General features: G+C 66.9%; 2 protein-coding genes across 8 annotated transcripts; both read right to left on the bottom strand.

Annotated features, from left to right (window-relative positions):
- Positions 1–2445, bottom strand: SNAPIN (SNAP associated protein). Its single transcript, XM_005280723.4, has 4 exons — positions 2278–2445; positions 1642–1688; positions 1339–1457; positions 1–610 (listed from the first exon to the last, which is right to left on the bottom strand). Exons 1-4 carry the CDS (start codon positions 2403–2405, stop codon positions 506–508), a joined length of 399 nt encoding a protein of 132 aa, XP_005280780.1. The 5' UTR covers positions 2406–2445; the 3' UTR covers positions 1–505.
- Positions 2446–4583: 2138 nt separating this feature from the next.
- LOC101944321 (mothers against decapentaplegic homolog 4-like) lies at positions 4584–25186 on the bottom strand. Of its 7 annotated transcripts, none has more exons than XM_065574600.1 (12): positions 25052–25186; positions 12889–13138; positions 10404–10578; positions 9957–9977; positions 9148–9375; positions 8654–8809; positions 8277–8429; positions 7897–7950; positions 7631–7814; positions 7378–7546; positions 7084–7222; positions 4584–6169 (listed from the first exon to the last, which is right to left on the bottom strand). In XM_065574600.1, exons 2-12 carry the CDS (start codon positions 13123–13125, stop codon positions 5958–5960), a joined length of 1728 nt encoding a protein of 575 aa, XP_065430672.1. In that variant the 5' UTR covers positions 13126–13138; positions 25052–25186; the 3' UTR covers positions 4584–5957. The 7 variants fall into 7 exon arrangements, with proteins under 7 accessions (XP_065430672.1, XP_023964352.2, XP_042699100.2 ...); XM_024108584.3 differs by lacking the exon at positions 25052–25186 and adding an exon at positions 19258–19327; XM_042843166.2 differs by lacking the exon at positions 25052–25186 and adding an exon at positions 18176–19226 and having other exon boundaries at positions 8654–8806.
- Between the last annotated feature and the right edge of the window lie 999 nt (positions 25187–26185).

Raw genomic sequence — 26185 nt, 5'->3', positions numbered from 1 at the left:
TCATAAGCAATAGGCAGTTTATTATCGTACCACCTCCAAGAGTAGCAATATAGTGTACATGGGCCCCTCCCCTCGCTGACTGGAGCATACGTTAGGACAAGCCCCCTGTATGGACAGTGGGGGCAGCTGGTCAGAGCCGCAGCCCCCATACAGCAAAGGAGACACCGGTGGGTGCTGCCTACCTCCCCCTACCCCAGTGGATGACAAGGAAGCATCAATGCCAGCGAAGGGCCACCTGCCTAGCTTGCCGCGGTCTCCCTGGGAGCAGTTCTCCCCCTCCATTTGACACCCAGCTGGGCATCTCTCCTATGCAGTTCCCCCCCACCCCCCCAACAGCAACTTCAGCCCCTACATTCAGCTCTGCAGGTAAGATGGTAGCTGAGTTCCTGCAGGGCCGGGTGCTCTCGGCTCCCCCTCCCCACCTGATCTCCTAGTACCAGCTTTAGAATCCATTGGGCATCAGTTCAGCAAAGCACCGGCCTGTCCAGCCAGGCTCTCCCCAGCATCACTTGCTGGGAGAGCCCTGGGGGTAGCCGCCTGATGCCTCCAGGATGGCCTTCCTGCGGGCAGTCTCCTTGGCCACGTTGTGATTGAGTCTCCTCAGCCGTTCCTGCAGGGGAGGGAATGCTCGTGTAGCAGCGTGCGGCTGATCGGTCCCCCTAAGCCCAGGAAACGCTGCCTCTCTTCCCATGTAGCCCTGGCCAGACCCACAGCTGCATGAGAGAGTGAAGTCTCCTCGTCCCTTTGCAATGGATCCCTTCCCAAACGCAGCCTCTGGATGGCATCGCCCCCTAGCCTTCCTAGCACACGTGGGCTAGTGCCCCAGGCTGACAACCAGGAGCCCGGGATTCTCTCCAGAACTTGGAGCTGCTCAGGTCCATCTTGAAATAGCTACCTCAGGGGGAGTGAAAGTACCGGTCAGTTTCCAAACGGCAGCTCCCAGGGGCTATAAGATTGCGGCTCTGGGGCAGGGCCTAGCACAAGGGGGTGCTTTCCCCACACAATAATCCTCGGAGAGGGGAGCAGCGGGGCTGTTCAGGCAGGAGAAGCAAGCGATGTCTGCGGATACCATCCTGAGCTAGGCCGGCAGGCCCACAGCCGCGCGCGTGTCAGGACAGAGATGGCAGAGCCGGGAGAAGTCAATACAATCTCTCAGCCCCTCCATAGCAGCCTGGGGGTGTCTGAAGCAGACTCTGGGCCGACCCTCCAGCGTCCCCAGGGGCAGCTGGATCGGTTCAGCGTCCCTCAGAAGCTTGGGGGTTTGTTCTCAGACTCCCTCCCACCCGCAGAGCCCAGCGGGGTCCCCCTGCTGCACCTGGCGGGGGGCGAGGTGCCCACCTGTGCATTCTGTAGGATATTGTTGACCAGCACAACTCGGCGCCGGGCGTTCAGCAGTTTCTTCACGTATGGGTCCAAGTCGAGCGCAACCTTCTGGTCTTCATTGATCCTGCACAGCTCTGAGGGAAGGGACACCGTAGTGCCAGGTGGGAGCAGGCTGGCACCCCCCGACCCTGTCCCCAAGCCCCACCTGAATCACCCCGCCCCGGGGGATCGCCCCCTTCAGGCCGCACCCAGCGGGACGCGCCCCTTGCCCAGCCAGCCCTGCTGGGCTGGGTGCTGCCCTGCGGCTCGTGGGCTCACCTGTGGCCAGGTTATCGATGTGCTCCCGAAGCTCCACCTGGCTCTCCCTGGGAAAGCACAAAGGCAATCGGTCAGCGCTGCTCCCCAGAGGGGGCTGCCCACCCCGGCCCCAGCCAGCCAGCGGAGCCCAGTGAGCCTCTGGGTGACCCCCAGTGCCAGGCTCAGCCCCTGGGCCCCCAACACCACTGGGCACTGAGCTCAGCCCAGCCCCCCTATGGGGCTAGATCCCAGCTGCAGCTGGCGCAGCCCCCCAGGGCCCTAGCCCATGCAACCCCCGTCCCCCAGGGCCCTAGCCCCCCTCCCGGGCACCAGCCCATGCAACCCCCCCATATGGGGCTAGATCCCAGCTGCAGCTGCCCCAGCCCCGCCCCCCGGTCCCCAACCCATGCAACCCCCCCATGGGGCTAGATCCCAGCTGCAGCTGCCCCCCCCGGGCCCCAGCCCATGCAACCCCTTCCCCCCATGGCCCCAGCCCATGGGGCTAGATCCCAGCTGCAGCTGCCCCCCCCCCCGGGCCCCAGCCCATGCAACCCCTTCCCCCCATGGCCCCAGCCCATGGGGCTAGATCCCAGCCCCCCCCCCCCCCCCCCCCCGGGCCCCAGCCCCCCCCCCGGGCCCCAGCCCCCCATCAGGCACCTGACCGCGTGCACGTGCGAGTCGAGCTGGCGCGCGGCCGGCCGCAGGAACTCCAGCAGCCCCTCGGCGAAGAGGTCGCGAGCCCCCGACCCCGGGGTCCCCGCGCCAGGCCCGGCCAGCGCCGCCATCGCCCCGCCGCGCAGCCTGCCGGGAAGCGGCGTGCCCGCGCGGCGCCCGCTGGGAAATGGAGTGCCGGGGCTGTGTCCCTGGTGCAAAGGCCTCTGGGAAATGTAGTTTCCCAGTGGGCAGAAGTCTCCCCCCCCCAGGCAGCGCCGAGCACACGGGGCATCCTCCCCAAGCCCCCCACATCTGGACTCTGCCCCCCTGCGGTTCCCTACACCAGCTGTTCTCAAGGGGGGGGGCCGTGAGCAGCTTCGGGGGGGGGGGGGGGCTTAGACTCCCTGGGGCCCAGGGCAGAAAGCCGAAGCCCGAGCGGCTTAGCGCCCCAGGGCCCCCTTAGGGTTGCCAACTTTCTAATAGAACAAAACCCAACACCCTTGCCCCGCCCCTTCGAAGAGCGCCCCCCCCCCCGTCACTCACTCTCCCCCCACCCTCGCTCACTTTCACTGGGCTGGGGCAGGGGGTTGGGGTGCAGGGGGGGGGGAGGGCTCCGGCTGGGAGTGTGGGCTCTGGGGTGGGGCCAGGGATGAGGGGTTTGGGGTGGAGAAGGGGGCTCCGGGAAGGGGCTCAGGGCTGAGGCAGTTGGTTTGGGGGCAGGATCGGGGCTGGGGTTGGGATGTGGGAAGGGGTTCAGGGTGAGAGCCCCCAGCTAGGCGGCACTTACCTCAGGTGGGGTCGGCAGCACAGTGGGGTGAAGGCAGGCTCCCTGCCTGCCCTGGCTCCGTGGGGTTCCCGGACACAGTCGGCATGTTCGGCTCCTAGGTGTAGGTGCAGCCAGGGGGCTCTGCGCACTGCCCTCGCCCACAGGCACCGCCCCCGCAGCTCCCATTGGCAACATTCCCAGACAACTTGGGGTGAGGGCAGCGCGCGGACCCCCGTGGCCGCCCCTGCACTTAGGTGCCAGACATGTCGGCTGCTTCTGGGAACCACACGCAGGCAGGGAGCCTGCCTTCACCCCGCTGCGCTGCCCACCCAACTTTTAACGGCCCCCTGGCAACCCTAGGCCCCTGCTTGCTACCCCCTAATGCCGGCCCTGCTTTTTATATGCAGAAAAAGTTGTGGTATAGGTGGGTTGTGGAGTTTTTATAGCATGTTGAGGGGTGGGCGGACTAGCCAAGGAAACATGGCTGCCTGATCACATGCAGCACGGCCCCCAGGAGCTGTTGGGAGACAGACCGGTGGTGGGCTCCTCTGGGATGGGAAAGAGGCACAAACCTCCCCTGGCTGGAGGAGGGAAAATGTTTCCAAAGCCTCTTCTCCGGTGTTTTAAAGGCCTCGCTTCCCCTTTCCTGCCAACTGGCCTCGTGCCCAACTGGCTGTGCCGCTTTCCTTGCCCCGGAGCTGATCCGCCTGTTGGGGGCAGGGCCCGTCTTTGTCCTGGCCATCCTCGGGCAGGAGTCAGTGACGCCTTCAGGCCTGGCAGCCGCCTTGCCTGGCCCCGCTCGATGTTTGCAGGGTGCGTGGAATCGGGGAGCTACCTGTACAGATCCAGTTCCCAGCTCCAGCCCCACGGCCCAGGGCTCCATAAGCATCTGCCACGACAGGAGGACTGCGGATTCACCCCCTACCCACTCTGCAGCCAAGCAGGAGTGAAGGTGGTGGCCTGGGAGCCAGGGGGCAGGAAGGGGGTGGCAGGTTTCAGGAGCCTGGCTCACTGCTGAGGAAAGGAGGCCATTGGCTTCCGGAGCAGAGAGAGCACCGTGAGCCTTTGGAACTCTCTGCCACAAGCTCTCATTCAGGCCAAGGACTCAGCGGGATGCAGACGGTTTCATGGAGAACAGAAATATCCAGTTACACAAAATAACCCAGAGAAAAGCTCCTGCCTCAGGGCGTGAACCTGGCTCCAGCAGGTGACCCCATCCGTGCAGGGGTCCCGCACTCCCCCCAACCAGCCACTGGCACACACAGGACATCAGGGCAGACGGCCCCAGGCTCTGCTCTGCTCTGCTCTGCTGGGACTGAGCCCAGGAATGGGACCCAGGCGTCCCGTCTCCCTCTCTGCAGCACGACCCGAATACCTCGCCTCCCTGCCCGGCTAGTGGAGCAGCCGCTGGGACAGAAAGCACCAGGGAACTGGGTTTGAGCGGGTGCCCCGTCTCGGCCTCCGCTGCGGGGAAAGAAACCAGCTAATCTCCCCCTCCCACGCCCCAGCGCGCCCTGGCGGGAAGGAGCAGACATAAGACCAGTGGAAAAAACCCAGATCATTTAAATAACGATTAAAAAAGCCACATGAAGTGTCTGAATTCCCGCTGACGGAGGGCCCAGTGCATGGGAGGAAAGCACGTCACTTGCGCGGCTCCTTCCCCTCAACTGGCCCAGGACTGAGACGCTCCCCACGGTGCAAACCCAGCCGACCGGCAGAGCTGTAGGGCAGGCCAATGAGCTGCACCTACAGAGCTGGCCACCAGGGGGCACTGGCTACAGGCTCTCCCGTTACCCACGCTCCCTGCAGCGGGTGAAGGAGGCCAGGCCCCGGCAGTGCCGGGCTGGGATTTTTGGTACTTGTAGTTATTTGTAGGGCCCTACCAAATTCGCTGTCCATTTTGGTCAATTTCACCATCATAGGATTAAAAAAATCGTAAATTTCATGATTTCAGTTATTCAAATCTGAAATTTCACAGTGTTGTAATTGTAGGGTCCTGACCCAAACAGGAGGGGTGTGTGTGTGTGAGGGGGGGTTGCAAGGTTATGGGGGGGTTGTGGTACTGCCACCCCTACTTCTGCGATGCTCCCACTCTGGCCGCCCAGCTCTGAAGGCAGCACAGAAGTGAGGGTGGCAATACCGCGACCCCCCCTTAAATAACCATGTGATGCCCCCCGCAACTCCATGTGGGGCCAGGCCCTCCTGTCTGAGAACTGGTCTCCCCTGTGAAATTTGTATAGCATAGGGTAAAAGCACACAAAAGACCCGATTTCACGGCGGGAGGCCACATTTCACAGTCCGTGACGCGTTCTTCATGGCCGTGAATTTGGTAGGGCCCTCGTTATTTGGCTTTTTATTACAATTTAAATTAAACCACCCCAAGAAGTGAGTGCGACCGGGAGGGCTTTCATGGGGGCGGGGGGGAGAGCAGCCGCCCAGAACCCCCTCCCCGCAGGGCAGCGCCTGGCCGAGCGTGGGGCAAAGGGGAGAGACGAGGAGGAAGTGTCGCCCGAGGGATGGGGTGGGTGGATGGAGCAGGAGAGGGAAGGATAAAACGCCTCCTAGATCACCGAGCTGGAAGAGACCCAGCAGGCTAGACAGTCCCCGGCCGGTCGGCGCGCCGCGAGCCCTGGCAGAGCCCAGAGGGGACCAGCAGATCTGGGCAGTCTCTCCCTTGCTAGAGTCTCGACAGAGCCCAGAGACTCCCGGCAGCCGGGGTGCTCCGATGGGGCCGGCTCGCTTTGGCTCCAGGGTGGCGGCCGGTTCAGGGCTCAGTGGGAGGGGCAGGATCGTGGGGGAGGGGGGAGTCCGGGCACCCCACATGGTAAGATAAGGCCCCACGGACGCTCATGGATGGAAGGCAGTGCCGGCCCTTTAAAGCCGAGGCTGGAAGCCGCGTGGCCGGGCGGTGCCCCCACTAGTTGACGGGCCCCGGGTCGGCCATGGGCATGGTGTGCAGCACCTCGTCCAGCAGCTGCAGGGCACGGTGCAGGTGCACCTCGATCCAGCAGGGGGTGTGCTTGATGCTCTGGCGGGGGTAGTCCGGCCCCCAGCCCTTGACGAAGCTCAGACGCAAGATGCAGAGACGCCGCAGGTCGTCCACGCCGATCCCGGCGGCAGCAGAGAGGCCTGGGAGGGGGCAAAGGGGAGACAGGCAGGGCTGGAGTGCGGGGGACTCGGGCCTCCCCCACTGCTGGGACATACGGGGTCCTGGCCCCCGGCCCCCCTGCTCTAACCACTGGACCCCACCCCCCTCCCACAGTCGGGGAGAACCCAGGAGTCCTGGCTACCAGCCCCCCCCGCTCTAACCACTGGACCCCACCCCCCTCCCAGAGCCGGGGAGAGAACCCAGGAGTCCTGGCCCCCGCTGCTCTAACCACCCAGCCCCCACTCCCCTCCCAGAGCTGGGGAGAGAACCCAGGAATCCTGGCTCCCAGCCCCCCCCGCTCTAACCACCAGCCCCCGCTCCCCTCCCAGAGCTGGAGAGAACCCAGGAGTCCTGGCTCCCAGCCCCCCCTGCTCTAACCACCAGCCCCCACTCCCCTCCCAGAGCCAGGATAGAACCCAGGAGTCCTGGCTCCCAGCCCCCCTTCTCTGACCCACCAGCCCCCACTCCCCTCCCAGAGCCGGGGAGAGAACCCAGGAGTCCTGGCTCCCAGCCCCGCCCCCCGCTCTAACCCATCAGCCCCCACTCCCCTCCCAGAACTGGGGAGAGAACCCAGGAGTCCTGGCTCCCAGCCCCCCCTGCTCTAACCACTGGACCTCACTCCCCTCCCAGAGCTGGAGAGAACCCAGGAGTCCTGGCTGCCAGCCCCCCCTGCTCTAACCACTAGACCCCACTCCCCTCCCAGAGCCGGGGATAGAACCCAGGAGTCCTGGCTCCGAGCCCTACCCTCCACCACTACTAGGACCCCAGCTGCTCCCTTATTCCAAGTGGCATCTCCCAGACCCCTGGCCACGCAGCCCCCCTGCCCGCTCTACCCCCTGCAAACCCAGCTGCTAAACCCTCCGCCAGTGTGGACGAGGCCCCCCCGGTCACTTACTAACAGCCGGTGCGATGCCTCCCACGGAGCCGGGCCCCGGGATGTTCCCCGCTACCGCCGCGGCCTGTGCCGCAGCTGCCGCTTGCGCCGTGGCCGCCTGCTGCTGCATCTGGCGGTGGCACTGCCGCAGGTCGAACACCTGGGAGGGGACAAGCGTCAGCGCCGGGGTGGGGAGGGGCCCGGCTCCGACGGCCCCCGCGGGATGAAGGGCGAGACGCTGGAGCCCGGGGAACCGAAGGGTCTGTCCACACCCAGCTGCCGGGGCAGCGAATCCCCCCGCCGCCCTGCTCCTACCTTGATGTAGGCGCCGGGGTAGATCTTGTGCACGGCGTCGCCGGGGGCGCGCCCGGCCTCCCGGTCCAGGTAGTAGCTCTGCACGAAGACAGCGTGGTCGCTCAGGCAGCGCATCCAGACGTCGCCCTCGCCCCGGCACTCCAGCTGCACCCCCTTGCCGATGTGCAGCCTGCGGCACAGGAAGCCTGGCTCAGCCTGGGGCCCGGGGGGGGAACGGGGGACACCCGCCTCCCTGCCCCCGCCCCCCCCTCACCTGGCCCGCTCGCTGGCGTCCGTGCGGTGCACGTTGGAGAGCTGCCCCAGGCAGAAGCGGTCGCCCCCCGAGGGGTCCACGTAGCCGTCCACCGTCACCACGGGGCAGCTGGACGGCACCTTGAAGATCTCCCCGACCTGCACATCCATCTCGAAGTAGGCGATGGAGCACCAGAACTCCGGCCCTGCGGGGGCCCAGGGGCAAAGGTCAGGCAGGCGGGAGGCCTGGGGGGCGGGGTGGGGGGGATCCGTGGCTGCGTCACTTACCGGGGTGGCTGGAGACTGGCTGCTGGTAGGGAGCCGCGTTATGGTGCGGAGGCCCTGGGGGGACACAGAAGGGCTCAGTCAGGCAGCTGCAAACAGGAGGGGCGGGGGAGCGGAGGCAGCTGGGGCTGGCCTGGGGGCAGCGGCAGGGCCTGAGCCTTGGCGCCGGGTTCCAGTCTCCAGCAGGGCGCGCAGGTAACAGGTAGGCTGTGCTCCTCCCAAGAGCTCCCGCCGCCAGCCGCTGCCCTCCTCCCCAGAAGTGGCTGCATTTCACCAGGGCAGGAGCACTCGGGGGCTATGGAAATAGGGAGCGATTGGCTGCTATGGACCAGGGCCGGCGGCGGGCTCACCCCCACCCCCTGCCATGCCCCCCCCAGACGTACAGTAGTGGTTGGGGTGATGGAGCGGGGGCTGCGGGTGGCTCCGTCCGTTCTGCTGCGGCGGCGGTGGAGGGGGCGGTGCGGGGGTGGGCTGCTGGCCCCCCAGGCTGGGGGTGTAGACCGCTGTGCTGCTCCCCGTCCAGCTGGCTGTCGTGCCTGAGAAGGGGGCAGAGAGTGAGGAGCCCGCCCCACCCAGGAGCACAATGTCCCGCCCCCCCAGCCCAGGGAGCCCCTCCCGACGTGCTGCACCCCTGAGATGGGGGAGGAATTTGGGGCACATCCATGCCAGGCCCCCGCCTGTGCCGACCAGAGTCAGGCAGCTGATCCCTCTGCGCTGCGGCCGCCCTGCCTCCCCATCCCGGCCGGGGTCGGGTACTCACTGTGGTAGGACTGCTTGGGGGGCGCGGGGTAGCCGTTCTGCTGCGAGGCTGGTGGGGCTGGGGGTGGGGTGGGCGCCATGGGCTGGTGCGGGGAGCCGATCTGCTGCAGTCCCTCGCCATGTGCCATGGACAGCAGGGGGCCCCCGGGGGCCACTGCTGGGGAGGGGGGGAGAGAGAGACACCGATCAACCCGCCGTCGTCCCCCCAAACCTGCCCTAGTCAGCCCGAGATGGGATCCTGGGGGGCAAGGGCAAACAGACACCCGCCTTGTTCCCAGACACCCCCCCCCCCGATCCAGCCTGAGTGCTACCCGCTGGGCAGGGGACCCCGCCACGGCCCTTCTGGGATCTGTGCTTCTAACGCGGGGGGTGGAGGGGGGTGCTTGGGACCCCCTCTGGGCTCCAGGCCATTCCAGAGAGAAAGAACCTGCCCCTCCCAACACTCCCCCACCCCCAGCAGCTCCCGCCCAGCCGAGGGTCCGGCGCTGTACTCACCCGTGGGTGACATGGGCAGGGTGGGGTAGATGTTTACGGGGGCGCGGGGGGGCTCGGGCAGCTGGAGGGGGGGCAGTGGCTGGCGGTAGGACTCGGCGGGGGGCATTCCCCGGGGTGGGAGCTTGGCCCCCGGGCCGTGGTCGCTGGCGGGGGAGCCCAGCCCCGTGGGCACCTCCATCTGGACACAGTCATGGACAAACTCCTCCTTCACCAGGCGGGCAGGGGGGGCTGCGGGGGAAGAGAAACCAGGGGGGGTCACTGCCCGCAGGGCTGGGAGTGATGGTCATCATGGGGGCCTCACAGAGTCACAGGAATCCCCAGCTCCCCACACCCCCAGGGCTCTGCTCCCCTGTGTCACAGGGACCCCCAGCTCCCCACACACCCCGGGGCTCTGCTCTCCTCGTGTCACAAAGACCCCCAGCTCCCCACACCCCCTGGGGCTCTGCTCCCCCCGTGTCACAGGGACCCCCAGCTCCCCACATCCCCAGGGCTCTGCTCCCCCATGTTACAGGGATCCCCAGCTCCCCACACACCCTGGGGCTCTGCTCCCCCGTGTCACAGGGACCCCCAGCTCCCCACACCCCCTGGGGCTCTGCTCCCCTCATATCACAGGGACCCCCAGCTCCCCACACCCCCAGGGCTCTGCTCCCCCATGTTACAGGGATCCCCAGCTCCCCACACACCCTGAGGCTCTGCTCCCCTCGTATCACAGGGACCCCCAGCTCCCCACACCCCCAGGGCTCTGCTCCCCCGTGTCACAGGGACACCCCACTGATGGCCCTGGCCCAGCCCCACACGGGGCCCCTCACCTGTGTTCTGGATGCTCAGACCTGCAGCAGAGAGAGAAAGGAGCATTAGCCAGGTGCTGGAGGTGGGGGAGCCAGTGCATGTCTTGGGGGGCCAGTTCTGAAGGGCCTGCCCCAGTGCCAGGGGCACACGCTGCTCCGGGCCCTGCGGTGCCATTCCCCTAGCTGCCCCGGCATGGCAGGGTGGGGGCGCTCTGCACCCCAGCAGCACCGTGGGGCTCCCGCGCTGCCAGAGCCCCCCACACCTGGCTCCCGGCTCCCCAGAGGGCTTGACATGAAAGAGGGGGATGTTCCCCCAACCTCCGGGAGCTGCGCCACTCCCAACCCTGATACCCAGGGACCGAGAACTCCAGCGGCCCTGGAGGCCCTGCCATGCCCCCCCTGGACAGGCCAGCCTGGTGCCCCCCACAGGCCGCGGGCTCCGTGCCAGGCCCACCCCCAGCCGCTCACCCAGGCCTGGCGACACCACGCGCTCGTAGTGGTAGGGGTTCACGCAGACGCTGTCGTACTTGAGGTCGAAGGCGAACTGGCAGAACTTGACGTGCTTCAGCTCATTCTTGTGCAGGTCGGGCCAGCGCCAGAGCCGGGCGTAGATCACGTGGGGGAAGCCCTTCCGGCCGGCCACCTGGGCGGAGAGAGGGGGAGCCGGGTAGGGGTACAGCCGGGGCCGGGCAGCCAGGACTCCTGGGTTCTATCCCGGCTTGGGAGGTTAGAGCAGGGGGGGCTGGGAGCCAGGACTCCTGGGTTCTATCCCGGCTCTGGGAGGTTAGAGCGGGGGGGGCTGGGAGCCAGGACTCCTGGGTTCTATCCCGGCTCTGGGAGGTTAGAGCGGGGGGGGGCTGGGAGCCAGGACTCCTGGGTTCTATCCCGGCTCTGGGAGGTTAGAGCGGGGGGGGGCTGGGAGCCAGGACTCCTGGGTTCTATCCCGACTCTTGGGAGAGGAATGCGGTCCAGGACTCCTGGGTTCTATCCCGGCTCTGGGAGGTTAGAGCAGGGGGGGCTGGGAGCCAGGACTCCTGGGTTCTATCCCGACTCTTGGGAGGGGAATGCGGTCCAGGACTCCTGGGTTCTATCCTGGCTCTGGGAGGTTAGAGCAGGGGGGGGCTGGGAGCCAGGACTCCTGGGTTCTATCCCGACTCTTGGGAGGGGAATGCGGTCCAGGACTCCTGGGTTCTGTCCCGGCTCTTGGGGGGGGGAGCACCAAGACCCATGTGTTTCACTGGGGGCTAGATGCAGCCTGTGCCTCGCAGCACCTGTGCAGAGGGATCCTGGCGTCCTGCCTGTGGGCGATGGGACAAGGTGGGGTGGGGGCAGGGCTGCTGGAGAAGAGACAGACCCCGGCATTCCCCCATCCGATGGGATGGTGCTTCCTCCCCTCCCCCCTGCTGCCCCCCCCCCCCCAGGGCCCCTGCAGACACAGGCGGGAGCTGGGGCTATGCAGCCCCCTCTGCCCCCCCTCCACTTCTCCAGATGTAATCGGACACCCCCCCCTCCTTCCCACCCCTCGCCCACATCTTTGTTTATCCTATTGTGAGGACATGTCAAAACCCATCCAGTCACAGGCTGCGGTGGCGCCGTCCTGACCCCCCCTCCCTGCAGGGCCCCATCTCCACCGCACCACTGCCCCCTGCAGCCCCCCCCCACAGAGCTCCCCCTCCCCGTCACCACTGCCCCCTGCAACCCCCCCCGCCACAGAGCTCCCCCTCCCCGTCACCACTGCCCCCTGCAACCCCCACCACCAGGAACCAGCCTCCCCCCAACTCACAACACCAAGTGCCCCCTCCCCTGCCCCCACCTCCTACAAACAGCCGGGGCTCCCCCTGTACCTGACACCTCACAGAGCACACCCCCCCCCAGGGACCCCACCCCCCGGGCCCCAGTCAGCAGAGAGGCTGCAGCTCCGCTGGGCCCTCGGCAGCCCCCTGCCCCCCACCCCTCTGCCACTGGGAGGGCCCAGCACCTCGGCATCCTGCACCCCCCCCTTGGGCAGAGCCACTAGGGGGCGCTGCTCGAACCTCAACCCTCTGCTAATGGGGCACAACAACCCCCCCCCCACCACAGGCTACAGAGCCCCTCCCCCAGGGGAAACTGGGACAAGTCCCCCTCGCACCGGGGGAGCCCATCTGTACTGGGCGGGGGTCGGCAGTGCAGCGGGGCGGGGGGGACAGACAATGAGGGGTCTGCTTTGGGGCAGCCCATCTCCTCTGGAGGGGGGAAAACACCGGGGGGGGGGCGGCGGTCTGCACTGGGGTGGGGGCGGAACGACTCTTGGGCCTCCCTGCCCCCGTCTCCGATCGCAGGCTGGGGGGCTGCCCCACATGAGCCTTGCTGGCTGCTGCTGACTCCAGACACCCCCCCCCTCCTCCCCCTGCCTTTGATGCTGCCAGACAGTGACTCATCCCAGAAAGGGGGGGTCCGGCGCAGATCCGGGGGAGGGGAGGGGGGCGCCCGGAGCCGGCAGCTCACAGGGAGAGTGGCCTCCGCTCCCCCAGTGCCAGCTCAGCCCCCTTCCTCCCCTCACCCCCTGACCCCGAGGGCTCCGGGGCATGCGAGCGAGAGCCCAGGCCCCCGCGATGCCCGGCTGCGCCACGGAGCCCCCCTGCACTCCACACCCCTGCCGCCCCTCCCTGGCGTCCTGCCTGTGGGCAGGCTTCCCCCCAACTTACCCTGAACTCCCCTGTCCAGACCTCCCCAGCAGGGTCTCCTGGTTTGGGGGGCATGGGTGGGGGGGCTGGGCTCCCAGACTCCTGGGTTCTATCCCCAGCTCTGGGTGGTGAGTGGGGTCTAGTGCTTAGAGCAGGGGGGCTGGGCACCCGGACTCCTGGGTTCTATCCCCAGCTCTGGGTGGGGAGTAGGGTCTAGTGGGTAGAGCAGGGGGCGCTGGGCACCCGGACTCCTGGGTTCTCTGCCCTCCCGGTGCGGAGAGCCCCGTTACCTGCAGCCGCCCGTCCAGGGTGCGCTGGATGGTGACACACTTGCTGGGGTGGGCGCCGTTGGTGGTGATGGCCGTGATGAGCGAGTCCAGCTCGTCCTTCTTCTCCTTCAGCTTCTTCACCAGGCTCTCGATCGCCCGCTTGGCGAAGGTCTCGTTCTCCCCGCCCTGCCGGTGGCACATGAGGCTGTGGACGATGCTCAGGCAGGCGTCGTTGCTGGTGGGGGGGTTCAGGGACATGGTGCTGCTTGGCCTGCAGAGACAGCGCAGCAGGGCAGGCGTCACCCCCAGGGGAGAGGGGCCTAGTGGTTGGAGCAGGGGGGTGGGAGCCAGGACTCCTGGGTTCTATCCCCAGCTCTGGGAGGGGAGAGGGGCCTAGTGGTTGGAGCAGGGGGGCTGGGAGCCAGGACTCCTGGGTTCTATCCCCAGCTCTGGGAGGGGAGAGGGGCCTAGTGGTTGGAGCAGGGGGGCTGGGAGCCAGGACTTCTGGGTTCTATCCCCAGCTCTGGGAGGGGAGAGGGGCCTAGTGGTTGGAGCAGGGGGGTGAGAGCCAGGACTTCTGGGTTCTATCCCCAGCTCTGGGAGGGGAGAGGGGCCTAGTGGTTGGAGCAGGGGGGTGGGAGCCAGGACTCCTGGGTTCTATCCCCAGCTCTGGGAGGGGAGAGGGGCCTAGTGGTTGGAGCAGGGGGGTGGGAGCCAGGACTCCTGGGTTCTATCCCCAGCTCTGGGAGGGGAGAGGGGCCTAGTGGTTGGAGCAGGGGGGCTGGGAGCCAGGACTCCTGGGTTCCACTCCCAGCTCTGCCCCACCTGGCCGTCCGAGCCCCTCAGTGCTCGAGCCTCAGGCCATGGTTGCCCTGTGCAGACCCTGCGGCTCTGCCCGCCCCCCTTCCCCCCGGACGGAACGAGGGACACGCGACCCTCGCCAGGCCCCTCCCCTAGTGTCCCTGACGCCCCAGGTAACTGCGGTACCAGGATTGGCCGCCTGACGTCCATAAACCGACTCCACAGCCCCACCCCGCCAATGACCTTGGGCCCATCGTTGCATCTCTCTGTGGCTCAGTTCCACCCTGTATCTATTCACACTGCCAGCTCTCACTCTGTGTCTGCGCGTGCCCGGCCTGAGCCCCCGATCCTGGCGTGGGGTTTGTGGGTGCCCAGCCTGGGCCCCTGATCCCAGCCTGACCAGGGGCCCCAATCCAGCCCAGGGTCTGCCCAGTGCTCAGCGTGGCCAGGGGCCCCAATCCCAGCCCAGGGTCTGCCTGGTGCCCAGCATGGCCAGGGGCCCCAATCCCAGCCCGGGGTCTGCGTGGTGCCCGGCCCAGCCGGGGGCCCCAAGACATTGCAGGGATACAGATAACCCTGAGCCGCGCTGGTGCTGGGAGGCTACACATGGACAGACCAACCTGCAGCAAATCTAAGCTGGGAGGCTGCAGACCAGCGCAGCGCCCAGAAGGTACACTGAGACCACGCCGGAGCAGCCGGAGGGGCTGGATTCGCTGGGGCCCAGAAGAGGTCTCTGCGCCCGGCCCCGGCTCTCAGGAAAGACTGTGAAGAATTAGGGAAAACAGGAGCAACCAGCCCCTCCTCGCCAGTGCATCCAACTCAGCATGGAGCCGCCCAGACGGGAATTAACCACATTAAACGGGAGACTGGGTCTGCGGGGGAAGGTCACGGGCGGGTCAGAGCTCGCCCAGCCTCGCGGAGCGGCTGCGGGGGCCTCCCCCCTACACGGGGATCGCTCAGGGCGGGGGATCGGCTCGGGCCCAGCACTAGAGGATTGGCCCCGGCACCCACAGGCAGACGGCCACGTATGGGGCATGGCAGAGCATTTCCGGCACAGCCGTGCCGAATGGGACAGTGGGTTATGCAGTGGTTGGAGCAGGGGGCTAGGAGCCAGGACTCCTGGGTTCTCTCTCCAGCTGTGGGGTCTAGTGGTTAGAGCAGCACCGGGGGGGGGGGATGACTGGGAGCCAGGACTCCTGGGTTCTATATGCCCAGCTAGAGGGTGTGAGGCGACCCCCTTTCTTGCTCTCGAGTGCTAGGCTGGGCACCCCAAGGGGAACGGGGCACAGCCTGGCTGTGTGCGTGGGGGCAGCGGAGAGCACAAGGGTGCCCTAAGCTAGGCAGAGCAGAGACCCCCGCATTTCAATCCCATGTCTTCCCTAACGAAGCAACAGCCTCGTTTCCCTGGGGGGGGATCTCATGCCATCAGCTCACTTGGGACCCCCCCGCGGGTGGAACGGGGGTTGCGCGATCATCCCAGGCCAGCAGCCAGAACTCTGCACCTCGGGGGCGGGACGGGGCCACAAAGGGGCCAAGCCCTGACGGGAACAGCCCCCGCCTCGTGCCCCTGGCAGTGGTGCACCGACGCTGGCTGCGCCGGGAAATCACTCACCTCGGGCCGGAGCCGGCTCGGCCAAGCCCGCCGCAGAACCCGTGCTGGGCGTGAGCGTGTGCGCGGCACATGGGAGGGCTGCGGGCGGGCGCAGACTAAACACAGCGAGTGGGGCCGGGGGCGACGCGCTCGTTAACCCGTCACTCGCTCACTCACGCCGGGCTCTCCCCCCCCCTTCAGTGCCCGTGGCCCAGATTTAGGGTTTCAGAAGAAACGACCTCTTGGAGGGATCCCCGAGGCCGAGGCGCCCCGTCTGTTCTGCTGGGGGGGGGGCACTTTTGATGTTTCTATTATATTTGTCAAACAGGAATTTAAGCAGAGCCCCCCCCCCCCAAACTCTCCCATTCCCAGCCCCTCCCCTGTCTGATAGACACACCAGGCTGGGAGTCGAGGTGGCCCAGCTGGACCCCTCCCCCCCATTAACACAATCCCAGGGAAACTGAGGAACCCAAACTGTGGCACCCCGAGCAGGATTCCCCCCCCACCCCCGCCAGCCAGCTCCAAGCCGCAGTCCAAGGGGATAGGTCTGGAGATCCCAGGAGGCCCATTGGGGGTGAGGGGGGAAGGGCTCATTCATTCACTTGCCTGCACTGCCTGAGACCCCCCCCCCCCGGCACGGGACCCCCTCCAGTGCCTTTCACACCTCCCCCGGCCAGCTGGGGGCAGGGTGACGCCAGGTCTGAGCTGGTCCTGCCCAGCTCGCGCAGACGTCAAGGGCACAGCCAGGCCGGCCTCCCCCACGCCATCCATGCGCACCAGGAGCAAATCACACCCCCTGAGCCGCTGCACGGTCCTGAACTCCCAGACCCTCCCCAGCCTGGCGCAGGGAGGGCAACACAACACAACACCGCACGGTCGGCTGGGCTGGGAGCTGCAGATTGAAGTCCGCTTCCTGCTCTGCTACACACTCCCTGCATGGCCCTGGGCCACTCACTTAACCTCGTTGCACCTCGGTTTCCCACCTGTTCTGTCCCACCTTCCCGGGCTGTACACTCATTGGCTGGGGGACCGCGTCTCGCCATCTGTCTCTACTGCCCAGCACGAGGCCCTGATCTCCGCTGGGGCTCCCCCCCACAGCACACGCCGCGCCATGCGTGTCCAGAGCCTGATTGGTCCTGCGTACCCCCAAGGTTCACCTCACTTCAAAACGACTTGCTTTCAAAATCCGCCATCAAAACACACAAGTGGCCCAGCAGGCGAGGACCGAACACGTGCGGGCTGTCTCATTGTAGCATAGCACGGGGACAGAAATCTGGTATTTACACTTCAGTGCATAGAGCAGTACATATAGACACACAGCGCTTAGTCTGTACTGACTTCGCTAGGGCTTTTCACGTCGCCTGTTGTAAAACCAGGCAAATCTCTAGATGAGCTGACGTACCCCCAGAAGACCTCTGTGTACCCCAGGGGTACGTGTGCCCTGGCTGAGAACCGCTGCCCTAAGCAAGGGGGTTTCAGAGCGCCCCAGGGCTGCTATAATTATGAATTATTCCTACTACAGAAGCCCCAAGAGCAGGGTCCCCGCGTGCGGTGCCCCAGCCCTGAGGATTTACAGTCTAGTCCAGCCGAATCAAATCCATTTCCCTTGGCCCAGAAGTTACCCTAAGCCCATGCTAGATCCTGCCTTGGGGGTCCGTATTCCAGCCAGAAAGATCCCCCTTTCCCACCCACCCCCAATATACTCTGGAAATACGTCCCGGGCCAATGTAATGCGGTCACCTCTGGGGAGGTACGCAGCCGCCACTTTGAACAGCCCACAGTTAGTGCAGGGAGGGGTAGGGGAATGCAGTGGTTTTAGATGGAATCCAGGGTGGGGGGGAGAGGGGTTCCATGGGGTTCCCCCCCATAGCTCCCCAGTCTCTCCCCATCTGCACCCCTTTAACTGGCTCCTCCAGGCAGCCCAGCCCAGCCCAGCCAGCCAACAATTGCAGGCTGTCACTGCACGAACCAGCGGCTGTGAAAGGGTTAACACCTGCTGCTGGACAAACAAGGAGGAGACGTTTAAAGGCAGGGCTGACCCGGGGAGCGAGAACGGGGAGGTTCCTTCGCCCCGCTGCCAGGGCCCCGATCCGGCCAGTGGAGCCCGGAGAGCCCCTGGGTGGGGTGGTGCAGAGAGCCCTGGGATCCCGGCCTCATTCGGCCACCACTTCGCCGGCACCAATCAGAGCACCCCCAGCAGAGTGAGGACCTGGTTCGGGGGCAGGCTGCCAGCCTCTTGGGGCAGTGGCTTGCACAGCGCCGAGCGCCCGGCCCGGCTCCGCCAGCAGCCAGCCCTGTCTGCACTGCAGGAGGCTTCGAGGCCCCGAGCTAGAGGACTGTGCCGGGCGCTGTATGAACAGGGACAGCTTCGTCCCGAGAGCCGCCATTTACAGAGTTAAGCACAGCGGGGGGGAGGGGGCACTGCCCCCATTTCACAGATGGGGAACTGAGGCTCAGAGACGGGACACGGCAGAGGAAGCCTGTGGCAGAGACCGGGAGAGAACCCAGGAGTCCGGCTGCCGGGCCCAACCACCCATGGCCTGGGGGAGGAGAATATCAACCACATGGTTTGAACTGTCCCTCCGGAGCGGATTGCTGGACTCAGCCGATACTTACCGGCCCCAATCCCAGCCGCAGACACCAGGCAGCTCTCAGACTGGCCCCCCCGAAGCGAGGGCTGGGGGGGCAGTGGGGCTGGCGCGGGTTCAGCTCGCAGGGCTCGTCCCTGCCCGACGGGATGCGGGCGAGACGCAGAGGACGAAAGGGGGAAAGGGGAGAGAGAGGGTCCGGAGGGAGCGCGTACCAGTGTGCGTGGGGGGGATCATACCCCTGTTCCCGGGGGGGCGGGTACTGGGCCCCGAGCTGCCGTGGGGCATGTGGCAAACCCCCTGCATAGGAGGCTGCTGGGCTGCTTACCCCCGGGAATGCCACGGCGAGGGCTTTCCTGTTGAGTCTAACTCAGCCACGCAGCACGCAGCCCTGCCGCGCCAAGAGAGGGGGGGAGTGTCTGGGTGCCGGGGGGCCCTCAGCATCCTCCCCCCCCCGGCGTTCATGGCTCCAGACCCAGCCCAGCGGCCCCAGACACTCCCCAAAAGGAGTTTTGTTATTGTTCTGCAGCCGCCCCGCAGCTCTGAGTCACGGGCGGGCGCGACGCACCCAGGCCCCGCTCCAGGCCCTGGGAAAATCCTTGGCCACGCAGCAGACATAACAAAACTTTAACCCTCGCTCGGCTCGACTTGTCCGAGACGGGATCCAGAGTGTCCCTCCCCCGGCCCCCCGCGCCCGAGCGCTAGCGTTTAGCTGGGCTGTTGTCCATGGCTGGAATCCAGGGGGGTGCGCTTCTGGGTCCCACACCAAAGCTTGGGCCACCCCGCTCCCAGCCAGGCTGCTGCATGGGCTAAGGGACAAGCAGGGAATGAGGCCCAATCTCTGCCACCGATCGGCTGCACAGCCTTGGGCCAGTCACGTCCCCACCGCTGTGCCTCAGTTTCCCTATCGTCTAACCTCGGCCTAAGAACCACCCAGTCTGGAACAAGCCCCGAGGCGCTGGCGCCTCCCAGCGCTCGCCCGTCCTGCGAGCGGCGCACTCTGTACCAGCAGCAAGGCGGGTCTTCCCCAGCTGGTACCCGTGGCCACCACAGGCCGTCGAGGCGTTTGCAGATCCATGCATGGGGTGCTCGTCCCGACGCGCCGGGGGGCGGGGGAGAACTGCACACGAGCCAAGCGCTATGTGGAGTGAAATGATGCGCGGTGCCTTGAAGGCGTCTCCGCTTGCCGGGGAGGGTCGCTGCACCTCTTTCGGCATCACCTGCACCCCTCTGTAAAGCGGGGAGCCGATGCCCTATAGGGGAGCACCAAGGGGCTCTACCAGCACTGGCAAAGTCCTCTGACGGCACCAGCCAGGGCTAAGTACTGGCTCAGGCAAAAACTACCCGGGTTTCTCCCGCCTGGCACAGGGCAATCTCCAGCGCGCCATCCCTCCATCACAGACCACTAACCTGCCACTAAGCTGGAGCCAGCGCTGGGACAGAAGGCATTCGCTGTGCACCGGCTCACAGAGACGCAGCACACCGGCTCACAGAGACGCAGCACCATGGGCTGGAAGGGGAAGAGAAAGAAAAATCTTGTACCCGGCTGCAATTGCAAAGGGGCTGAGCAAGGCAGACTGGAATTTCTCCAGCAGGAATTAGGTGGGGACACCGGGGCCAAGCCCTCGCTTCTCGGGAGCCGTGCTGGGGGATCTGGACGGCCACAGACACGCAGCTCCACGAACCAGAACACGTTCTCTGTAGCAACAGAGCGACTGCTACCGCGCCCCCGTTCCCGGCACCGCCTTGGGCCAGGACTGACTGCCAGGGGAGAGCACCCCCGACCCAGCCCCACCCCTCTCCCTGCACCCCCTAGGGCCCGGGCCAGCACAGCGCCCCCTAGCACCGAGCCAGGGCACTGGGGGCAGCGCAGACTGCCGGGGAGAGCACCGCCCACCCCACTCCCTGCAGCTCCCTTACTCTCCGAATCTCAGTGCGGGACAGGGCGTTAGCGCCACCTGGCACAGTGAGGGGGCCCCACTCCCTGACCCCGCAGGCCCTGGTATTCAAAGCATCCCCCGAGGTGCCATGCTATGGCCTGCACGCCCCCCTGGGGCGACCGCAGACCCCTTGCCCACCATCCCCTGCCCAGTCACCCGCTGGGCTTCTGCCCACAAGTGATGCCCCTGAGACGGTGCCCTGGGGGACCCCAGCTGTCGGCGCTGCTACAAGAAGGAGGCACGCCCCTCCGCTGCAGCCTCGCCCAGTGCCCATCTCGAGCTTCCCTCCATCCCCTGGGAACTGGGCCGTCTCCCCTGCTCCACCAGTGAGCCTGTGGTGGGGATGGGGCCGGGGACCCCCCAGTTCTGAGACTGCAGGAGGGACGTGAGCTAAGTCAGTGCCAAGCCCTTCGCTAGCCACAGCCGCCCCTCATCTCCATTCCACACATGGGGAAACTGAGGCACAGAGCAGGGCAGGGACCTGTGCAGGCTGCAGAGCGAGGCCTCGTCTGCACTGGGAGTCAGGGCTTGTCTGGGCTCGGAAGTTCTCCGGAACAGCTGCTCCGAGGGGACGCTCCTGTTCCGGAACGGGGGGCCCTTCGCCGGCTGCAGCGCGCTCCCCAGCGCGGACGAGCCAGCTGCAGCCTGACACGGGGGCCTTGTCTAGACGGGGGATCAAAGGGCAGCTACCCACTCGGGTCTAATTAGCACCTTCTAAAATCTCGCCAGGACAAAGCGGCTGGCCAGCAGCCCCCGCCGAGCTGCCCCAGTTAACCCGGGGGGAGGGGGGAGCCTCCCCCTTCCTCGGCCACGGCCCACGCAGCTGGGACTCCAGCCCGGACGAAGCCTGAGTCAGTGCCGGAGCCAGATCCCAACCAGGCGTTTCCAGCCCCGCTCTGACCTCGCCATGGCCCATCCCAGGCGGCCCAGGCAGATCCCTTCAGCCCCGGCTCCCAACGAGCCCAGGAGAGGCTCCCGTCTGCAGGCCAGGGCTCCGATGTCCCGCTCCGGGGCCTTCAGTGCGCCCATGCTGGGCTTTATAAGAGACGCCGGCTCCTGCCACAGACGCAGCCTTCGCCCAGGACCCGGCACCGCCCGTCAAGGGTTTGAAACTCACCCCCAGCGCTATCCCCTGCTCTCCCAGGGCACCCAGGCAAGGGGGCCCGGACACCAGGGGCTCTACCCGCTGCCCCTGCACGGCCAGGAATCCTCTGTCCCCAGCCCAGCCCGACAGCCCCGGCCCCAGCCAGTGCCCCGGGGTCCAGGAGCTCCACGGCAGCACATCAGGCGGCACCCCCATCCACGTTCCCTGGCTGGATCCTGCCGTATCGATTGTCGGGAAGAAGCCAGGCGAGAGCCCACCCCACCCCGGGCAGGAAAGATCCGCTGGGAAAAGCAAAACTCCAGGTTGAGGAGCAACTCGGAACCGGCACCAGCTGCTCTCTCCCCGTGGGCCTCTCTCACCTCCCCTGGAACGAGCCCCTTGCCCTCGCTACGGCACAGCCCCAGAGCGTGGGGCAGCCGAAGTGACTTCACCCGGCAGAGCAGTGGTGGGATCGAACCCAGGGATGCCAATGCCAACTCCAGCGCCCTGACCACTAGGCCCCATGCTTCGGAGACAGGAACGCCTGAGTCACGGGTGGGGAAGCGTCCGACTGCCCCGCCCACCCGTCAGGGGCTGGTGGATTAACGCTTGGGTTTCTACAGGCCGTGGGCCGAGCTGCAGGTGCTCCTGTGAGCCACGTCAACGCTTTCTGAATCCCGCTGAGCTCTCTGGCTCGCTGACCCCAGGTGGCCATGAGTTCCACAGGCCCATCATACGGGAAAAGCTCCGTGATTAGCTCCAGGGCTTGCTTCCCTCCTCTCTAGGTCAGCAGGGTTTCCTTTCAAACAACCGCAGCGCTGGCTCCCTTCGCGGAAACCAAACCCCGGCGATGGGGAGAGAATCGACCCCGGACAATGAGGGGATCCTGCGCTCCGCCAGCCCCAGCTTCCCCATTCTAGCCACCCCGCACGTCTCAGCACACAACCTCAGACGATGTTGGGATTATCCCCCCCGGTTTACACATGGGGAAACTGAGGCACAAGCCTGTTCTGCCCACCCCCCACAAACGCTTTGCAATTGTAACAAACCGTTTTCCAAGGAAGGGATTTTTAAAAGAAGAGTCCACCTATGAGCAGGGACTGCCAGATCGGATCAGAACCGGGGCCCACCTAGCCCAGTATCCTGTCTCTGCCAGTGGCCAACAGCAAGTGCTGCAGAAAAAGGGGCCCGACCCCTGCAGCGATGGGATAACCTGCCCCCAGGGATCACCGCCTGAAGCAGGAGGGCTCCTCCTCTGAGCAAGGACCACGGCCAAGCGGGGCTGGGCTCCTGCACCCTAGGCCAGCATTAAAGCTGCAGCAAGGGGTGTTCCACGCACAACACCCCACGTGAGCCCCATCCAAACCGCACAGCCCCATCCAGGTCAGCTCTGCCTGGCAGCGAGGGAGGGGGGCAGGTTTCCAGCTGGTCCTACCCACCCCCAAAATATCAACGCCACAGGATGGGGGCCAGGAAGCCGACCCAGTAAACCGCACTGCCAGGTCGGTTCCTCGGGTCCCGTGGCTAGCATGGGCCAGGCCTGGAGGAGAATCAGAACTCTGCATTCAGCGGGGCCGGTCCCCCCGCCACCCCCCAGCCCCAGAGGTCCTGGCGTGCTGCACTGGCCTTTTGTCCTAGCTGAGGGGTCTTGGCTCAGGGCTTTGCACAAACTGTCAGGGCTCCTTCCCCCCACCCCAGGATCTCAGCCCTGCAATGCAGCCCCCCAGCTCGTCCCTCTGTCTCTCCCCAGACCTACGGACCCTGCGCCTGGGAGCCCCCTTGTTTACTGCTCTGACCCCCCCCCCCCGCCCTTCTAATCCTGTTGGCTCACTCCCCGCTGATCCCAAGGGCAGGGACAAAGGGACAGGCACAGGGTTGGGGGGGGGGAGATACCACGCAGTCCCCCAGTGTCTCAGCATGAGTTGGTGGTTCACACACACTCCAACCCCTGCAGGTCCTGTGGCGAGGGGGGCAGACACCCCCCTTTTGAACAGTGAACCCTAATACCCTTCCCCAAGGGGGCCCCCACACTTTATGCCTTGGCTCACTTGAGATGAGGGGAGGAGAGGGGGACAGGGGACCCCCAGCCTGTGGGGGGGGGGGGCAAGCTGCTCCGGACGCAGCTCAACTTCCAGAACTTCATGGGCCCCCACCAAAGTCACCCAGACTCCTCCCCCCGCGGGGCCCTGGCTACCTTGCCCCTCCCGGGAGGGGGTCTGTCGGGTACCTGGTAGTGAAGCCTGCTGCCCTGTCCCTTTCCAGGCGGGTGGGATGGGGGCAGGCTGGGCTCCAGCAGCCTGGGAAGTGGGTGTTTTCCACTGTTTACAGGCAGTGAGCTGGCAGGAGGAGAAGGGGACTTGGGACTGCCCCTGGGGTGCAGGGGCCGCCCCGCCGGAGAGAGACAGGTATTGGGGGACACTTCTGGGCCAGTGGGGAAGGAGATCCAGGTGCCCCACTGATAGCTGGTAAGGGAAAGAGGGACCTAGGGTCTGGACCTGTGTGTGTGTGTGGGGGGGGCGGGTATCCAGGCTCTGGGGGCTGCATTGTACCTGCGCTGGTTTTGGGGTGCAGTACACCCAAGGAGCTGAGAAGGGCTGAAGTTCTATGGTACACAGGCTCGGTGTGGAGTGCGATACACTTTGAGGGGCGTTGCAGAGCTGGGGGTTGCATCATATGCAGGATGGGGGAGTGCTGGATTTGGGGTGCATTAAACTCAGGTGCATGACACCTGGGGAGAGCAGGGCTGGGAGTTGCATGGTAGGTGGGCTGGGTTTGGGGGTTCATTGAATCTGGGTGTGGGATGCATTAGTATAGTGATGGGGGGGAGGGTCTGGGTTTCAGCCCTGATGTACCAGGACTGGCCTGGGGGAGGGGGTAGATCTGGGGTTCCTGCCCCGGAGGTTAGTCTGGGGGGGTCCCTGCCTGGGGGGTAGCTCTGGGGGTCTCTGCCCGGGGGGAGTAGATCTGGGGGGGTCCCTGCCCGGGGGGGGGGATAGACCTGGGGGGTCCCTGCCCGGGGGGGGGGATAGATCTGGGGTCCCTGCCTGGGGGGGGGGAATAGATCTGGGGTCCCTGCCCGGGGGGTAGGAGGTCCCTGCTCGGGGGGGGTAGATCTGGGGGGGCCCTGCCTGGGGGGTAGATCTGGGGTCCCTGCCCCGGGGGGGAGATCTGGGGGTCCCTGCTCGGGGGGGTAGATCTGGGGGGGCCCTGCCTGGGGGGGTAGATCTGGGGTCCCTGCCCCAGGGGGGAAGATCTGGGGGGGGGCCCTGCCCGGGGGGTAGGAGGTCCCTGCTCGGGGGGAGGGGGGGGTAGATCTGGGGTCCCTGCCCAGGGGGGGGGGTAGATCTGGGGTCCCTGCCCGGGGGGGGAGATCTGGGGGTCCCTGCCCGGGGGGGGGGGTAGATCTGGGGGGGGGTAGATCTGGGGGGGCCCTGCCCGGGGGGGGTAGATCTAGGGGGGCCCTGCCCGGGGGGGGTAGATCTGGGGTTCCTGCCCGGGGGGGGTAGATCTGGGGGGGCCCTGCCCGGGGGGTAGATCTGGGGGTCCCTGCCCAGGGGGGAGATCTGGGGGGCCCTGCCCGGGGGCTGGATCTGGGGGGCCCTGCCCGGGGGGGAGATCTGGGGGGCCCTGCCCGGGGGCTGGATCTGGGGGGGCCTGCCCGGGGGGGAGATCTGGGGGTCCCTGCGCAGGGGGGAGATCTGGGGGGCCCTGCCCGGGGGGGGGAGATCTGAGGGGGCCCTGCCCGGGGGGTAGATCTGGGGGGCCCTGCCCGGTGGGAAGATCTGGGGGGGGCCTGCCCGGGGGGGAGATCTGGGGGGGCCCTGCCCGGTGGGGGTAGATATGGGGGGCCCTGCCCCGGGGGGGAGATCTGGGGGGCCCTGCCCGGGGGGTAGGAGGTCCCTGCCCGGGGGGGGTAGATCTGGGGGGGCCCTGCCCGGGGGGGGAGATCTGGGGGGCCCTGCCCGGGGGGTAGGAGGTCCCTGCTCGGGGGGGGGGTAGATCTGGGGGGGCCCTGCCCGGGGGGGGAGATCTGGGGGGCCCTGCCCGGGGGGGGAGATCTGGGGGGCCCTGCTCGGGTGGGGGAGATCTGGGGGGGCCCTGCCCGGGGGGGGAGATCTGGGGGGCCCTGCCCGGGGGGCTGTCGGGCGCTGCGCCGGGCCGGGCCGGGCCGGGTACTCACCGCCGCCCCGTCTCGCCTCACGCCGGCCCCGGCGCCCGCCGCATCCCCCCGGCTGCGCCCCCGGCCCGGCCCCGCTTCGCAACTTGTTCGCTACAATAACAAAAGGAGTAGCCGGAGCGCGTGAGGCGCTGGAGCCCGGCAGCCAATGGGAGGCGCCGTGACGGGCGGTCGCCCGGCGCCCGGCCAATGGGGACACAGCTACCATAGCGAGCCGGGGCTGCTGCCAGCTCCCCAGACTGACACATTTCTCAGCCCGCCCCACGCCGGGCTGGGCCCGGGGGGGCTGCAGGGGGCGGGCAGCTGGAGGGGCCCAGAGAGCAGATGCCTCTGGCTGAAGTGGGGGCAGTGAGTGGGGCTAGCAGCAGGGCCGGGGGGAGAAGGGGGGCAGGGAGTGGGGCTAGCAGCAGGGCTGGGGGGGAAGGGGGCAAGGAGTGGGGCTAGCAGCAGGGCTGGGGGGGAAGGGGGGCAGGGAATGGGGCTAGCAGCAGGGCTGGGGGGTAGGGGGGCAGGGAGTGGGGCTAGCAGCAGGGCTGGGGGGGAAGGGGGGCAGGGAGTGGGGCTAGCAGCAGGGCTGGGGGGGAAGGGGCAGAGAGTGGGGCTAGCAGCAGGGCTAGGGGGGGAAGGGGGAGGGAGTGGGGCTAGCAGCAGGGCTGGGGGGGGAAGGGGGGCAGGGAATGGGGCTAGCAGCAGGGCTGCGGGGGGGGAACCCAGTCTCTGGAGCTGGGCAGGGGGCAGAGAGTGGGGCTAGCAGCAGGGCTGGGGGGGGGAAGGGGGCAGAGAGTGGGGCTAGCAGCAGGGCCGGGGGGGGGAATGGGGGCAGTGAGTGGGGCACCAGCAGGATTGGGGGGGACAGGCTTTGGAGGTGGGCAGTGAGTGGGGCTAGCAGTAGGGCTGCAGGGCGGAGGGGAACCCAGTCTCTGGAGCTGGGCAGGGGGCATGCAGCAGGCCTGGGGGCGGGGGGAAGAGACCCAGCATCTGGGGCAGGGTTGCAGAGAGTCACCTAAGGCTGCCCTGGAGGGGACCGAGGCCAGGGGACCCAGATCAGGAGGGGGCCACTTGCCGAAGGATGGGGGAAAGTGGTAGTTTGTAGCTGCCTCGCTCTAGTGCCTTCTGCTCGCCTTTCCACCTGGTCCC

Source organism: Chrysemys picta, chromosome 20 (assembly GCF_011386835.1).
Source record: "Chrysemys picta bellii isolate R12L10 chromosome 20, ASM1138683v2, whole genome shotgun sequence".
Taxonomy (NCBI): domain Eukaryota; kingdom Metazoa; phylum Chordata; order Testudines; family Emydidae; genus Chrysemys; species Chrysemys picta.
The sequence above is the reverse complement of the archived record's forward strand: the minus strand, read 5'-3'. Positions and strand labels throughout refer to the sequence as shown.